Source organism: Micropterus salmoides, unplaced genomic scaffold (assembly GCF_014851395.1).
Source record: "Micropterus salmoides isolate LMB-PRFRI ecotype aquatic unplaced genomic scaffold, ASM1485139v1 Ms_hic_scaffold_23, whole genome shotgun sequence".
Classification (NCBI taxonomy): Eukaryota; Metazoa; Chordata; class Actinopteri; order Centrarchiformes; family Centrarchidae; genus Micropterus; species Micropterus salmoides.
In genome coordinates this window covers 636709-653770 of record NW_024041484.1, presented here as the reverse complement: position 1 = coordinate 653770, position 17062 = coordinate 636709, and the positions used below count along the sequence as shown (strand labels likewise).

Genomic DNA, 17062 nt, shown 5'->3' with positions numbered 1-17062 from the left:
AACTAAAAACACTAGTGATCAGGCAGAAATCTCCACACAGACAAGCACAAAACACACTTTAACTTCAGCACCTCAGATAAAGTGCAGATAAAGACATATTGCCTATATTTCATCAGGTTGTAACCCCACCTAAAAAGTCCCAAACAGTTTCTGCTTCAGTTTTAGATGTTTAAATTGCAAAACTCTACCAGCTATGTAACCACTCGGTCACAAACTGGCTGCAACTCACAGCATGAGGGGGGGTTTACTTAATTACTATCACGGCATGCAGAGATGGGGACTCGAGTTAGAGACTCGGACTTGGGTCGCACTTAAGTTGCACACACAGTGACTTGAGACTCGTCCTCAAAAGACTTCAGACTCAACTCGGACTCGAGGCGCAGGACTCGTGAACAATGTTTATTTTTTAGGAAACGTCTGATGAGCTTGCCGTTATTCCCTCTCTCCGTTACCTATAACCTGCCTACGTAACACGTAACATCTGCTGCGCGGCCGCACGTGAGAGAGCACAACAAACAGTGGCAGCTGCTGAGCCATTCATCATAAACTTTGGCTTTAAAACTTTATAAACAGGTTTATTGTTGATCAATTGATGATCATGTAACCTTACAGTTTTATTTAGTTATAACGTTACAATGGTTTGAGAGTCTGGTGGTGCGTTGATTTACAGTAGTTTAAGCTGTCATTGATTGCATTGTACATTATGGTTGTGCTCTGTAAGTTAAAAACAGGTTACAGCTTTATTGTTTTGAGAGTCTACAGAGTGTGTTGACTTAGTTGTTTATAAGCTGTCATTAACTGCATTGCACATTACATGGTTGTGATCTGTAAGTTAAAAACAGGTTACAGATTTATTGTTGACCTAGTAACTTTACAGTTTTATTTAGTTAACTTTACACTGGGTTTAAAACTCAACAGGGTCTCTAAAGGAAAAACAGGTTACAGTTACAGAATTCCCTATAGCTATGCAGTTTTATTAGCAACCTGGATTGAACGCAGCAGGTGATACAACATTCATTATAACCACAAGAGACTTGAGACTTGACTTGGACTCTAGCTCAAAGACTTGAGACTTGACTTGGACTCTAGCTCAGAGACTTGAGACTTGACTTGGACTCTAGCTCAGAGACTTGAGACTTGACTTGGACTCTAGCTCAAAGACTTGTGAGCATCTCTGACGGCATGTCCCCTGACAAGAAATAGAGCCATGTTTTAATCTCGTCACACCCCTATCTAGTTATAATTACTGCAAAGGGGCTTCAATTGTTGGTCATGATGGTAGCTGCTTGTTGAAAACAGTTCTTCAAATATTCAGCAACAACTTTAGCATTTTTTAGAGGTTTTTCAGTTTTTAGAACAGATTTGCAAGAGGTTAAAAAATATTCACAATAACTTGTGAATCTATAAATGACCACATCAAATCTCCATATGATTCATTTTCTGTCTGTAACCATTAACCATACTCCACAAAATCATACACAAGTGATTATCACATATGGACCTGGAAGCCCTGTTAGATTTCCCACATATCTCTGCTTTCCATATGAAGATGAATATGAAGAACATATTAAAATCAACACACGATAACGCTAACAATATGCCTTTTATTTGGGAAACACTTTTTGAACACACACACACAGTTCCATCAAATTCATCTTTACATTTAAAGGTTCAAGCTAAAAATCGCAGCATTTTACAACCACTTAGAGCATCATTAGTGATGTTGAGTTGTGTGTGAAGGGGTCAGTGTGATGTTTGTAATTGGCTCTCTGCTGTTCACATCCTAAAGGTCAGCGTAGAGCTAAAGGCCACTTCCTGGCTGAATGGATCATTGACAGACAAGGTGCTTGTAACCCTCAGCCTGTCCAGAGGAACTTCACCTATTCTATGAATGGAATTATATCAATAAGCATTTTCGGCTTTATTGACTGTGACAAACTATGCAGCCAGGATAGAGGAAGCAAAGCAGAGCATGGAGCCAAATAGCTAGATCCAGTCCTAGAAATAAACATTATAATTAAAAATCAAAATAAATTGTTAAACTAATAAATTAGTTGAATGTTGTTTTTGTGTATCCCCTGTGCTCTGCATCATGAAATTTGTCTCCTTTTCAGGCACACCACTGTGTCCCAATTTCTATAATATATAAACAATTTAAAGTTTAATAAGCTGTGGGATGCCAAAGTTGCAGTTTGAGTGACATCATTATGAATAATCCAAAGAACATGGGAACAGGCAGAACTCTCCACATACAAGGACTGAACATGACAATATATACTGGAGCACGCAGGACAGGTAGACTGGAGGAGTGGAGGCTAGGCTCAGTGACCAGTGACTGGGCAGCTGGGCTGGAGGCCAGTGGCATCAGGGAAACCAACAGGAGAACCAATGCAGCCTGGGAATCAGAAGGCTGAAACAACTCTACGCTAAAGGTGTGCTGAAGCTCTGCAGCAGGGACTGCCGACCGCTGCCCCTCGGCAGAAGTAGGGTGTTGCAGCAACCGCTTTGTTGACTCAGGACATGAGGGTAGTCCAGCAACCGGAGCAGGGGGCTACAGCAGTTCACCAGGCTCAGGGGGCTGCTGTTCAGGCATGGAAATCTGCTGTTGTTCTGGAGTGCAGGGTTGTTGCAGTTCAGGATGGGCTAGAAGTAATTGCAACTCTGGGTCAGGGGATGTTAGCTGCACTGGAATGATAGTCATTAGAAGCTCAGTAGGGGCAGGTGGAGTCTGTGGTGACAGGAGGGACAAAGATAAGCAATTTTGTGGGGTCCAAAGTCTGTTGCAGTTTTTCCGGCTCTCGTAAGTGTTGAAGCACTTCAGGAGAGTCCGGATGCACAACAACCAAGCAGGATCTGGGGGTAGCTGCATGACAGACAGAGCAGGTAGCAGCAACAGTTTATCTGATTCAAGGGACTGTGGCTGCCGCTCAGGGCCAGGAGTTTCAGGATTTGCAGCTGCTTAGGGGTATCAATAGTTGGCAAGACTGCTGATTGAACAAAGTAACCAGGAGCAGGTGTTGACCAGTCGGGCAACAAGGAACCAGAAGCAGGTCTCGGTTGTACCCCTGACGGAGCTCTAGGAGCTGGTGTCAGTCGGACCACCGAAGGGTATCTAAAACCAGGTACCGGTCAGACACCCAACCAGGATCTGGGAGCTGGTGTCTGTCAGACCACAGGCAGGACAGTGACCACCTCTGTGGCACCTGTGCAACACTCTCTGTCTCTGTAATACTGGGTAGTATTGAGAACAAGGAGTAGGTCAGTGATGACTCCATGGAGCTGGGTCCATAGTGTGGGTAGTGTTGTACTATCAAGATTGCAGAGTGCAGGAACAGGTAAACTGAGAGGTGGACCCAGATGCAGACACCGATGGAGCGGAACGCAGTTCATATGATTTATGTACAGTCCCCTCCAAAAGTATTGAAACGGTAAGGAAAATTCCTTTGTTTTTGTTGTTCACTGAAGACCAAAAGATGAGTATGAGACAAGAGTTCAGAATTTCAGCTTTTATTTCCTGGTATTCACATCTAGATGTGTTAAACAAAGGGTGGTATTTCCTGAGTTGTTTAACACATCTAGATGTGAATACCACGAAATGAGACCTGACAATGTCACCTCCCGTTAAGATACAGGAGGAATCCTTTAAACCCTTAATCTATTCATTGTGTCGTGAACGCTGATTTCCTCAAATAGGAACAATTACAAGGAGGCATTTGTTGTACCAAAAGTAGGTTCAAATTTTGTTAAAATCCCAGTTAATTAAGTAAAATTAGCCTGATAATAAATTGGATTGTATAAAAAGTTTTACTCTCCTCAGCGTCGGAAGGTCATGTCGGCTCTTACACACCACCCTGATAAGCCAGTGTTTCCCCTAACATTGAGTTAAATTAATTAGAATTTTAGTTGCGAAACGTTGTTGTGGTGTTTATCAGTGCTGCTCCATCCCTCTCTGTGTTGGCATTTCAGCTGAAGAGTTGTTGTAGACTTCATGGCTGTGTGCATTGAGTCAGATATTCCGTTATAAAAAATCAAAGTTACGTCTGGTCAGGCTTTGTAAAGAAGAAGCACTGCCCACGTGAGAGTAGCCTCCCTCATACCCACTTATACCGGCATTCAATTTCAATTCAATTCAATTCAATTTTATTTATATAGCGCCAAATCACAACAACAGTTATCTCACAGCGCTTTTCATAAAAGAGCAGGTCTAGACTGTACTCTATGATGCTATTTACAGAAGCCCAACAGTTCCCACCAAGAGCAAGCACTAGGCGACAGAGGCAAGAAACCTTGAGCAGAACCATGGCTCAGGGTGGGCGGCCATCTGCCGCGACCAGTTGGGGGTGAGGGAGAGAAAGAGAAAAAGAGAGAGAGAGTACAGACAGTAAAGGTAATGTTGCTATAGACTTAATGAATAATGGTACAGATATTTATAGTATGGTTTATGATAATAACCGTAATGACGACGACGACGACGACGACAACAACAACAGTTGTAGCAGAGGGTGTTGAGCAGGAACACGGGGGCAGCAGGTGACTCGCAACCACAGATCCAGACTCCACAGCTCCAGAGCCAGAAACACCTGCAGGAAGTGATAGGAGGAGAGAGGAGAGGGACGAGAAAGCACAAGACTATGGGAAAGGGTCTTGTTAGGAAAGGGAAGAAGTTAGTAACATGCATTAATGGGGTGAGGTTGCATATAGAGGGAGAGAAAGAGGAGGAAAGGAGCTCAGTGCATCATGTGAAGTGCCCCAGCAGTCTAGGCCTATAGCAGCATAATTAAGGGATGGTTCAGGACTAACCTGAGCCAGCCCTAACTATAAGCTTTATCAAAGAGGAAATTCTTAAGCCTACTCTTAAATGTGGAGATGGTGTCTGCCTCCTGAACCCAAACTGGAACCTGGTTCCACAGGAGAGGAGCTTGATAGCTGAACGCTCTGGCTCCCATTCTACTTTTGGAGACTCTAGGAACCACAAGTAACCCTGCATTCTGGGAGCATAGTGCTCTGGTGAGGTAGTAAGGTACTATGAGCTCTTTAGGAAAAGATGGTGCCTAACCATTAAGAGCTTTGTAGGTGAGCAGAAGGATACAGGAAGCGAATGCAGAGAAGCTAAGACAGGAGAAATATGATATATTTTCCTGGTTCCTGTCAGAACAAGTGCTGCAGCATTCTGGATCAGCTGAAGAGTCTTAATGGACTTTGAGCAGCCTGATAATAAGGATTTGCAGTAATCCAGCCTAGAAGTAACAAATGCATGGACTAGTTTTTCTGCATCATTTTTAGACAGGATGTTCCTGATTTTTGCAATATTACATAGGTGAAAAAAGGCAGTCCTTGAAATTTGCTTAATGTGAGATTTAAACGACAAGTCCTGATCAAAAATAACTCCAACATTCCTCACAGTGGTGCTGGAGGCCAGGGCAATGCCATCCAGGGAAACTATATGGAGGTGCTTGGGCCCCAGAACAATAACTTCAGTTTTATCTGAGTTTAACATTAGAAAATTACAGGTCATCCAGGTTTTAACATCACGAAGGCACATTTGAAGTTTAGCTAACTGATCAGTTTCATCTGTCTTGATCGGTAGATACAATTAAGTATCATCTGCATAACAATGAAAGCTTATGGAATATTTCCTGAATATATTGCCTAAAGGAAGCATATATAAAGTGAACAGGATTGGTCCGAGCACAGATCCTTGTGGAACTCCATGACTAATTTTGGTGTGCAAGGAGGACTCATCGTTAACATGTACAAACTGAAATCAATCTGATAAATAGGACTTAAACCAGCTTAGAGTGGTTTCTTTAATGCCAATGAGATGTTCCAGTCTCTGTAATAGGATCTGATGGTCAATGGTATCAAATGCAGCACTAAGATCTAATAAAACCAGTACAGAGTACCTTTGTCTGATGCAATTAGGAGGTCATTAATAATTTTCACCAGTGCTGTCTCTGTGCTATGATGCACTCTAAATCCTGACTGAAAATTCTCAAATAAACTATTGCTCTGTAGAAAGTCACACAGCTGTTTAGCAACTGCTTTCTCCAGAACCTTAGAGAGAAATGGAAGGTTAGATATAGGTCTATAGTTGGCTGAAACATCTGGATCAAGGTTGTGCTTTTTCAGAAGAGGTTTAAGTACAGTACTGTGGTACATAGCCTGTTGATAAAGATAGATTGCAGGGTGTCAGCGGGGTCTTAAAAAGTATTAAAATGTAATAAATCAATTTTGGGAAAATTAAGGCCATTAAAAAGTATTAAAAAATCTTAATCAACATTTGGCAAGGTATTAAATTTTGTAGATATTTTTTTCAATGTGAAAATCCATTTTGTCCAAAGATTTTGTATGCAAACGTGGTGAATGTATTTATTTATATTGCGTAACCAAAAATACTAGATGCAGAGCTCTGATGGACCTACTAAATTGACGTCATATAAAATGGACAAACATTTCGTGCGCTCACGGACGCACTGGTGGCTTGTGGTCTGAAGACGCTGTGCTAAGAAGCTAACAATCAAAAATGGGGAAATGCAAGTTTTCGGATGTGTTGGAGGACTCAGACTTTAAACCGTGGCTACGTCTCATCACGGGAATGATCCGCAGGCGTGTTGTTCGGTCTGTAAGAAAGCTGTAAGTGTTAGCTCAATGGGTATCAATGGTATTCGGTCCCATATGCACAGTACTAGCCACAAATCGGCTTTAGGACGTACATCATCAGATTTGGATTAGCACCATACTTCAAACAACAGCTTGTTGATAGTGTCAACAAGGCTGGACCGTTCGTATTGATGTTTGATGAGAGCCTCAATCAATGCACAAAGAAAAAACCGCTCGACGTACATGTTCGATTTTGGGAGGATGGCTGTCAGATCCAGGTACCTGGGATCTCAATTCTTGGGACATGGAAGAGCTGATGACTTGTTGCATCAAAGTAAGTGTATCGAACAGTATTTTAGTTAATTGATACTTCATACACAGTTATTGATATTGGTACATGTTTGACCATTTCTTTTTAATTAGACTGACTTCTTATCTTTTTGCATATCTGCACTGTTTCAGCTATATAAATGTAGGTTTATATTGTAGTTTTGCTTCAGGAAATGTAAACAGGACAAAATACAATTTATTGTTTTTATAATAACAAAAAAAGTTATTTAAATGTTAATGTTGTAATGTCAATTTACAGGAGTGTGTGAAACAACTAAATATGAGGCACCTTGTGTCCATCAGTATGGATGGCCCCAATGTCAACTTAAAGTTGGTAGATCTTCTCCAGAAAGAGCAGGTGGAGCTCTATGGAGGTGCTCAGCTTGTCCTTGTTGAAAGCTGTGGTCTTCACACCCTCCACAATGCAGTAAAGGCAGGCTTTACAATGTGGCAGCTGGAAAAGCTCCTGAGAGCAATGCATTTCCTCTTTCATAATGTTCCTGCTAGAAGAGAGGACTTCACTAGCCTGACTGGATCCTCCTGATTTCCACTACCTTTCTGCGGCCACAGATGGATTGAAAATGTCCCTGTACCAGAGAGAGCAGTTGAGGTTTGGCCAATGCTACTAATTTATGTTGATGCTGTCAAGAAGAAGAAGATCCCAAACCCTGCCACTACCTCTTATGACACTATTGTGGCAGCACAAGAGGATCCACTCATCGTAGCCAAGCTGCAGTTCTTCCTGGCGATTTCCAGGACCTTCAACCCCTTCTTGACAAAATTCCAAACCGATGAACCAGTGTTGCCCTTCTTGGCCAAAGATTTGGCTGATCTGTTGAAGGTAAATAAGTAAACTAATTCAAGTGAATTTGAATCTGAATCTATATTAATAGTTCTGACACTGATCACTGGCTATTTCTTTATAAGAGTCTACTGAGGCGGTTTGTGAAGAGGGAGCTCCTACAGGACCTCACCCCCCTGAAGCTGACCAAAGTTGATGTATCTGATGAGGAAAACTGGGTCTCCCCTATGCATGCTGAGATAGGCCTGGGTGCTGAAACTGTCATCAAGGTAATTTAAATACATTGGATCTTTGAATGAATGGATCTTTTGCTGTATCTGAACACTAACCAGCCAGTTGGATGTTAACAAATTGAACCATTTAATAATTTTATTATGTAAATGCTCCGTATTTGTATAGCGCCTTTCTAGTCTTTTCGACCACTCAAAGCGCTTTTACACTACATCTGCATTCACCAGTCATACACATTCATACACTGAGCCTAAGTGCTCAAACGGAAACTAACATTCACACTCATTCATACACTGGCGGAATAGCCACCAGGGGCAAATCAGGGTTCAGTATCTTGCCCAAGGACACTTCAACACGCAACCAGGGGGAGCCAGGGATTGAACCGCCGACCTTTCAGATTAACGACCAACCCGCTCTACCTCCTGAGCCACAGCCGCTATTATTACTACTATTATGATAGTAGTAATAATAACAATAATCGTAATTGTTGTGTAGATTTCTTTTTGTAAGTCTGTACCATTTACAGTAGATGTTCCTTATTTGTCAGGCACTTCAGAGCAAATCAGGAAGCAGGGTAGGTGAGCTTTCTGTCCTCACCTTCAGGAGAGAGTGTATGCAGGGCCTGGTTAACATGGTTAGGAAACTGCAGGAGAAAAGCCCCCTGAAATTTCCAGTGGTCAGGCACATCGCATGTTTGGATCCCACAAAGATGAACAGAGATCCAGAGTGGTGCATTGCAAAGATGAAGAGCATAGTCCAAACATTCCTGCAGGGCAAGCAGTTGGCAGGAGGCGTGTCAGCTGGTAAGAAAAAATATTGTGAAGGGAAAGTAGAAGTGGATAAGTTATTAAAATTTACCATGGCTGTGTATTGTTAAAGATTGTTTCGTTTTTGTGTGTTCTTCTGTAAACAGTGTGAATATGCCTAAGGTATTTCCATTTGCTTTTAAGGATATAGTTTACCTTTTCTGAGGTGTGACCCATGAATTTGTGATATGAATTATTAAGCAGATGACTGAATTGAATTTAAAATGACCTATGAATTATTACATATTTTATTTCCCATGTCAACGTCATAGGTGATGTGATCATCCAACAGTTCGAGAGCCTTCTCTCAGCTGAGGGTAGAGATGAGCATTTCCTCTACTTTCAACCACTGGAGCAGCGGCTTGATGTGTTCCTGCACTCAACACTCAGCAAGTCCTACCCTGAGCTGTTAAGGTCTGTCAGAGCCTTCTACTTCTGTCCCATGGACAAGCCACAGTAGAGAGAGGGTTCTCCATCAACAAGGAGAAGAAGAATCAGTGGAGGCTCAAAGGTTGATTTGCGATCAGGTCAGTGTCTGTGGAGGCATTCTGAAGGTACCTCTCACCAAGGAGCTCCTTACTTCTGCAGCATCTGCAAGGTCACAGTACAGGATTTACTTGGAACAACAGCGGAGAGAAGAGAGAGAGTGCAACACTGGCTCTCAAGAGGAAAGTGGTTGAAGATCACCTAGAAGAGCTGAAAAAGAAAGAAAAGATGCGGATCAACTTGCAGAGCAGGCAGAAGGAAAATCTGGATCATTAATGGCTCAGCTGATCACAAAATCCAACACCCTCAGGAGGAGACACAAAGAAAAACTCACTGAGCTGGTGCAAACTGAAAAGTTGTTGGAATGAAAAGCACCTGAATTGAGGCAAATGCCATAAATCTTGTGTCTGTAAGGAAGGAGACCCCACACAGCTCACCATTTCTATCAGATACTACCGTTATGCAAGTTCAAAGTTTACATGAGTACATGTAAATATGTACATGAGTTCTGAAAAGCATTCATGTCATGCACTCATTTCATGAGCGTGTGTGCGTAGGTGTGTCACAGTTATTGCTTTTTTTTCTTATATATTACCATTCTCCAAGGTCAAATATATACTTGTAATTTATTTCATTAGATGGTTATTGCTTTTTAATAAACCTTGGCTCACTTAATATATTCTCTTTGGCTGTGTTCCCTCCTGGTCTGAATTCTGTTGTATTGGAAGTTGGTGAATGCCTCAATTTTAGTGAAGTTGACGCACAGGCAATAAAAATGTGATATTTAACCCCTCTAGAAACTCCACAATGCAACTTAAAGGTGTGTGGCTGACTTAACCAGCTACAGCTCAAAGTGGCATGGCAGTCCTGAAATATTTTAAAAAGGTCTTAAAAAGTATTGAATTTTACTTCAGAATTCCTGCATATACCCTGGATTGATCATATCTAGTATAAAAGTGCTGACTAGAGTTAAACTTCTTTAAGCAGCCTAGTCGGGATGGGGTCTAAGAGGCAGGTTGATTTTTTTAGATGAAGAAATTGAAGTTAGTTGGTAAAGACTGAGCAAAGCAGTCTAAACAGATATCTGGTTTTACAGCCGTTTCTAAGGTAAGACTATCTTGCTAATTAATCGTGAATTTTCCAATTTGGTGGAACGCAAATTCCTCTCAAGTTTCTGCGATATTTGCTTTAGTTTGCGAGTTTCAGATTTATTTCATGGAGCTAACTATCTTTGTTTTAGTATTCTTTTTTAGAGGGGCTACAGAGTCGAGTGTCATTCGCAGCAAGCCTGCAGCACTATCAACAAGATGATTGATTTGGGAGGGACTGAGATTAGCATAGGAGTCCTCCGTTACTTTGTGACTTGATAAAGAATTTAGAGCTGATGGAATCACATCCTTAAATTTAGCTACAGCACTATCAGACAGACATACAGAAATTTTTGCCCAATGGCGTGTAGTTCAGCAATAGAAACTCAAAAGTTATCAAACAATGGTCAGATAAAAAGGGATTCTGTGGGAACACTATTACATTTTCAATTTCAATACCAGAACAAGGTTGAGGGTGTGGTTAAAACAGTGAGTCATGAACACTCTGAGAGAAGCCAGTTGAATCTAAGAGAGAGATAAACGCAATCCTGTAGCTCTCAATGTCCGCATGAATATTAAAATCCCCTACAATAATAACTTTGTCCGTTTTAAGGACTAAAGTTGACAAAAACTCTGCAAATTCAAATATGAATTCAGCGTACGGACCAGGTGCTCAGTACACTATAACAAAAAGAATTGGTTGCAGTGATTTCCAACTTGGGTGTGAAAGACTAAGAACAAGGCTTTCAAATGAGTTATAGTTTAGTTTAGGTTTAGAGCTGATTAATAGGCTAGAGTCGAAGATAGCTGCAACTCCACCTCCTCGGCCTGTGCCTCGAGGAATGTGAGTATTAATATGACTGGGAGGGGTGGATTCATTTAGGCTAACATATTCTCCATCACCCAGCCAGGTTTCAGTAAGACAAAATAAATCAATATCATAATCTGGTATTAGTTCATTTACTAGTACACCTTTAGAAGAGAGAGATCTGATGTTTAAAAGTCCACATTTAACTCTCCTATTCGTTTGCACTATTGCTCTTGTGGTTTTAATTTTTATGAGGTTTTTATGCACAACTCCTCTTCTGTTTACCTTTGATTTAAATAATTTCGATGGTCGGGGGGCAGACACCGTCACTATAGGATTTTCACTAAGTAACTCCTGAAATGGAGGAGCAGAGAAGTGTGTTAGACTGCGACTCTGCGTAGGGTTTTGGGTGGGTAACTGCTGAAAAAGAAGGGCAGAGAAGTGCGTTAAACTGCGACTCTGCCTCCTGGTCTCAACTCTGGGTTGTCATGGATTTGATCCACTAATAAACTTGGCCAGATTTCTAGATATGAGAGCTGCTCCTTCCCAAGTGGGATGGATGCCGTCTCACCGAATCAGACCAGGTCTTCTCCATAAAGTCTGCCAATGATCTACAAAGCCCACATCGTTTGCTGGACACCACCTCGACAACCAGCGGCGAAATGATGACATGCGGCTATACATGTCATCACTGGTCAGATTTGGCAGGGGGCCAGAGAAAACTACGGTGTCTGACATTGTTATTACATATATACACACTGACTCAACATTAATCTTAGTGACCTCCGATTGGCGTAACCGGGAGTCATTACCGCCGACGTGAATAACAATCTTAGTGTATTTACGTTCATCACTTCCTGATTAGCTACAGTCATGTGACTCTGTTATGTGACTATGCATGTGCACTAATCACCTAGATTCCCACACAAAGTATCTAATAAACAGGCTTACATGAGTTCAGGCAAAGTGCAAATCCAGTAGCATTCCATCAAATGTAATGAAAATCCAAAACAGTGCAGATGTACCAAAATGGTGCAACAGCAGAAAAATCTGAAGAACACGAAAACAAGCAGAACACTCAACAGAACAATGACAACACCATGAGGACTGAACACAACGGAGGACAATATATACTGTAGCACATGCACATGGAACCAGAACACAGAGGCAGTTAGCTACATTACTTGCTGTATGGTTGTTCACTCTGTATCATGGTATTTGTCATTGTGTTGGATTTCTCCAGAATAGCTTATTTCTTGAATATGTTTGTGTGAACTAATTCTACATGTAACCTACAGGGTTAAAAATGGGAATCATTTAAACCATTGCTGCACTGTATTGCCCTGTCCCCTGTGTGTGCATGTGTGTTTGTTGTAGTTCAACATTGACAAGGAGGCAGGTGATAGGCAGATCTACCATCGTTACTGCCTGGAGAGAGCAGCGGTCCACTGTGCACACGTCTTCACTACAGTCTCCCAGATCACTGCTGTGGAAGCCAACCATATGCTGCACAGGAAGCCAGGTGGGGAAGCTTTTCACAGTTGCACCTTGATATTTCATGATGTGCATCTCAAGTCTCTTATTTGTCGTTTCCTCGCTCCTTGTTCCTCGCTTGAACCGAAAGTTGTTCTGGTCCGCCATCTTGCAGACTGTCTCAAAGCTCCTCCTTATTTCTGCTCCGAGGAGCGATGAGCAAGGATCGAGGCACGATCTCTGAGGAGCTATGAGTGAGGCTACACGAGTGCATCCTTCAGAAGTCTTTTACTGACTGACACACCCCCTTATTTGGTCGCCGTTATATTGATTGGACAACGCAGCTGATCGGACTGATCACGACACAACATGACAGATAACACATTAAACTCAAGTATATTTATGTGTTTTATGATTGACTGTCTAGTTAAAATATGTGTTCATTGTAGGTTAGAACAACAAAAGCACCATGAAGAACTTTCTTCATTTATTAGAAGAATTTCTCTTTTCTGTTATTTGTTATTAACCTATTTTATGGAGACAATTTAAGTCATAGAGAGTCAGATAGTGTGTCTGTCAGCAGGAAACACTTCCTTACATTCATTTCCATTCAGTCAAATGTTTAGACAATATAATAGTAGTAAACGAGTGAGGTGTTAGACTGAACAAATCCCCAACCTAACTGCACTAAAGTCTGTAATGAAGCAAAGGGAAAGAAAGCCCGCACAACCAGCCGATCTCACTAGTTTTGTGTTGTTCAAAGCACGTTTCGTTCATTTGATCTAATCTTGTATATGACTCTAGTCTGAGGGAATAATTTTTTTATTTTGAATTAAGCATGAATAGTCTTGGACTCTTACATCCACTCATCACATGGCAGCTGCATGGGCTCCATCAACACAGGAAACAGAATTGATTAGTTCACGATTCTAAACTGTGGGTCTCTAGGTTTGAGTTGTTCATTTGTCACGTGACAGCTCGGCCTCTTTGGAGCAGCAATGAAATATTAATAAACTCTTAATTGAATGTAATATTAGAAAATTTAATTCAGTTGCACCGAAACTGTATTTGCTCTTTATTTACATATTTAGCTGACGCTTTTATCCTAAGCAACTTACATTTTGCTATATATGTCAGAGGTTGCACGTCTCTGAAGTAACTAGGGGTTAAGTGTCTTGCTCAGGCACACCTTGGTAGACGTGTCACAGTGGGGAATTGAACCCGGGTCTCAAACCAAAGGCATGTGTCTTGTCATGTGCGCCCCACTTTATAATTTTACATTTAGTTAGTGTCTGAAGTCTTAATTAAATTTCAAATATTTTCCAAGACACAGATCCGGGTCCTTGAAGAAGAGCAATCGAGTGCAGATGCACAGAGCTCCTTTTCGGCCAATCAGCGATCAGCGCTTATGTTTTTTGTTTTTTTTCAAAACCCAAGCATTTTCTACTGGAAAACTGTACTGGGCTAACCATTTTACAAAGAGGACCAGTAACAGTTCAAACCTGGATTCCCTTCAGACTGAAGCGCAAGGATGAGTTGATCCAACTTCAAACTTGGAACCTGTAAGTTTGGCATTTTCATGTTGCTTTACTGTTAATTTTTCCATGTAAGCCTGAGCATGCTCAGCGGCTAATGTGGCTAACGTCTACTGTACACACTATGAGCAGTGTTGGAGAATTTTAATGCTGAGGGACAGTCAAAAGAAATTGTGCGAACGCCATATTTGAAGCCCATAAAGTATCCACAGTAGTAAGTTGGATGTGGTACATTGCCATTGTGGACTATCATACTGCAAAGCTAATGTTAGCTCAGCTTATTAAGCCTCTTCTGCTCCGTGATGTTCTGAGTTACAAAACTCAATTTCACTCTATAACTTGTTATATTGTGACAATAAACCTACCTACCTATTAGACTTGTGTAAATCAAGTGGTCAGTTGCTTGGCAATGTTGTGTAACTTTGATAAACACCAAGCAGCTAATACCAAAAATCTGTTAGAGGGAGCAGTGAGTTTAAAGTCAGGTGGAGACCAATACAAATATTCTGATTCATGGAATAGCATTCACACCTAGCATTACTGCAACACTAGAATTAGTGACAATACTGCAGCTCTTTTACAGTCCTGTATCTGTCATTTGTCATATTACTTGGTGTTGCTAAAAAACAGGGCAATGCTAATCCTCTACAATACTCTGCTGTCCAGCCTGTGTCCTGCAAAGACGCTGGCGTTGGCACATTCACTTCTTGCTATGCAGATCCTCAGGCCTTTCTAACAACCAAACAAATAAGAAACCTCGTCAAGACCTGGAGGAGGAGCTCACAGCTGTGACAGAGTTGACAAACAAGTGTGTGTTTATTCGTTGCCAGTTTGTTCTCTGAAACTAATAAATTCTAATTCTATGTATGAATATTTTCTATAATGGTATTTCAGGCTCAGTGGCAGTCCTTGCATCTAGAGCAGTCTTCATTGATGTGAAGAAGCCAAGCCATCACCACTGAGGCCTTCCCATGTAATTCTATGTTTCTATTTAAAGAGCATGGTATATTTCTGAGTATAGTCACAGAAACACAGAATATGACAATTTTAAAAAAAATGAAGGAAAAGTTATTTTGGTGCTCAAAATAATTCACATTAAAATAGATCATGCTTCAACAAAACACTAATGGTGCTTTCAGACCAAAACCGAAGTGAGCGTTGGGTTTACATACAAAGTCAATGCAAAGACGTGGAGAGACGCAATTTCCTGATGGGAAGTGCAGATGGGCCGCTGCCAGTGAAAATCTTCAACTCAAGCGAGAAAGTCGAGTGACGCTGAGTCGCGATAGCCTATCAGCCATCAGATTGTCGGGATGTTACTGTCACAGGTGTGTGTGGTGAGACAGGTTTGCGGACCCAAATGCAGGACATGTAGGCTGACTGGTAAAGTTCAAAAGGTTTATTAACAAACAAAAAGCAAGCACACTTACTGGTAGAGTGGCTGATAACAGTCCAAAAACAAAGTAATCCAAAGTGAAATCCAAAGAAAGCAGGGAGACACAACGAGTAAGGCTGGCAACACAACAACATGAGACAGAGCGTACACGCGACAATGACCGGACAAAGACTGAGGGAAACAAGGAAGGATATATACACACATGAGGTTAACGAGCTGGGAGGAGGTACACAGGTGATACTAATGGGACTAATATCCCCTACTTATTCTCCAGCCTGTGGGTTGGTGGCCAGAGACAATCAGCTGATCAGTAACGTTAATGGTCAAAAGAACCATAACGCTAGCTTAGAGCATGGAAGCATCAGCCAGCTAAACGTTTACTGCCCTGGTAGAAAAATCATGTATGGTTAGTTGCATTGGTTTGTAGGCTAGTTGGATTAATTTCATGTAGTGACTCTCTCTCCAGTGCTCTGTTTTGGTTTTGTTATGTTCTTGAGACAATCAGCTGATCACTTATTGGCAATAAAACGGCAGCTTCCAGCATGGAAGCTCAGATCAGCCAGCTAAATGTTTACTGCGTTGGCAGAAAAAATATGTATTGGATTGTAATTTCATGTAGTTATTCTCCAGCGCTCTGTTATGGCTTTGTTACGTGGACAGAAATGTGCCCTTACCTTCTTGAGACAAACAGATGATGAATATTTTTGGCAATAAAACGGTAACAGCAGGGAAGCTCAGATCAGCAGCTAAACTTCACATTTTACTGTCCTGGTGGAAAACATGTATTTCTTTTTACTGCTAATGGTGATATATAACAAGACCGTGTGCCTATCAAGTGACCAATAATGAATACTTTCAGAATTTGCACTGAAAAAACATGTTTGTTTTTTTATATTGCTTCGCCACTGTGCACACAAATGTGTAATTTGTACTTTCGCATGCTAAATGCCCATTAAAAACGTAGCACCGTTTTACCACAAGCTGAAATTATGGCTGTCAGTACTACTTTGTATTTCTGTTGTATTTTAAAAAAATTTAAAAAGACCTTTTGTAAGATTTGCATTTTTATCTAATTAAGCAAAATGAGAGGAGCCTTGATCCTCACCAGCCAATGCCTTTGTAAAATTCATGTATTATGTGGTGCAGAAACAGTGAACTTACATTGTTTTATCTGTCAGTGGTCATACTTAAAGCACTAGATGCGATAGTTTTTGAGATGTTCTTCATTTACTTTGGTATGTTAGTCCAGATGAGCCAACCCTCCCAAGTTGTAAAATACTGTATTACAGGAGTATGAGACATCATGTAGCACTTCATTTCTTGATATGTTGTTTATTAATGAACAAGAAATAATAATACTGAAAAAAACAAATATGGTTTTACTGAATAATTAAGTAAATATAATTTCTTAATATATCTATCTAAAGAAACCTGATTTCTTGACTGGCAACTCGCTGCTATCTCATAGATGACATCTTTGTCCTGTCTCAGGCACCGTAGCTATACT

General features: G+C 41.0%; 2 protein-coding genes across 3 annotated transcripts in view; both read left to right on the top strand.

The window, feature by feature from the left end:
- gys2 (glycogen synthase 2) overlaps window positions 1–17062 on the top strand; it is a gene marked incomplete at its 3' end in the record, with an annotated part of 60144 nt that overhangs the window by 21020 nt on the left and 22062 nt on the right. The window contains exon 5 of the mRNA XM_038738888.1: window positions 12529–12673. Coding sequence (XP_038594816.1) covers window positions 12529–12673 — 145 coding nt within the window. The remainder of the gene's footprint in view (window positions 1–12528; window positions 12674–17062) is intronic.
- Window positions 6152–9934, top strand: LOC119918253. Of its 2 annotated transcripts, XM_038738889.1 has the most exons (5): window positions 6153–6934; window positions 7190–7771; window positions 7858–8001; window positions 8511–8766; window positions 9042–9934. In XM_038738889.1, exons 2-5 carry the CDS (start codon window positions 7550–7552, stop codon window positions 9227–9229), a joined length of 810 nt encoding a protein of 269 aa, XP_038594817.1. In that variant the 5' UTR covers window positions 6153–6934; window positions 7190–7549; the 3' UTR covers window positions 9230–9934. The 2 variants fall into 2 exon arrangements, with proteins under 2 accessions (XP_038594818.1, XP_038594817.1); XM_038738890.1 differs by lacking the exon at window positions 9042–9934 and adding an exon at window positions 8877–9033 and having other exon boundaries at window positions 6152–7771.

What these genes read in the sequence shown, in the direction of transcription:
- LOC119918253 (XM_038738889.1), top strand. Translation starts at nt 7,550, where the DNA reads ATGCTACTAATTTATGTTGATGCTGTCAAGAAGAAGAAGATCCCAAAC. An exon ending in ATTTGGCTGATCTGTTGAAG is followed by an intron (nt 7,772 to 7,857) that starts GTAAATAAGTAA and finishes TTTCTTTATAAG; the next exon opens with AGTCTACTGAGGCGGTTTGT. An exon ending in GTGCTGAAACTGTCATCAAG is followed by an intron (nt 8,002 to 8,510) that starts GTAATTTAAATA and finishes CTTATTTGTCAG; the next exon opens with GCACTTCAGAGCAAATCAGG.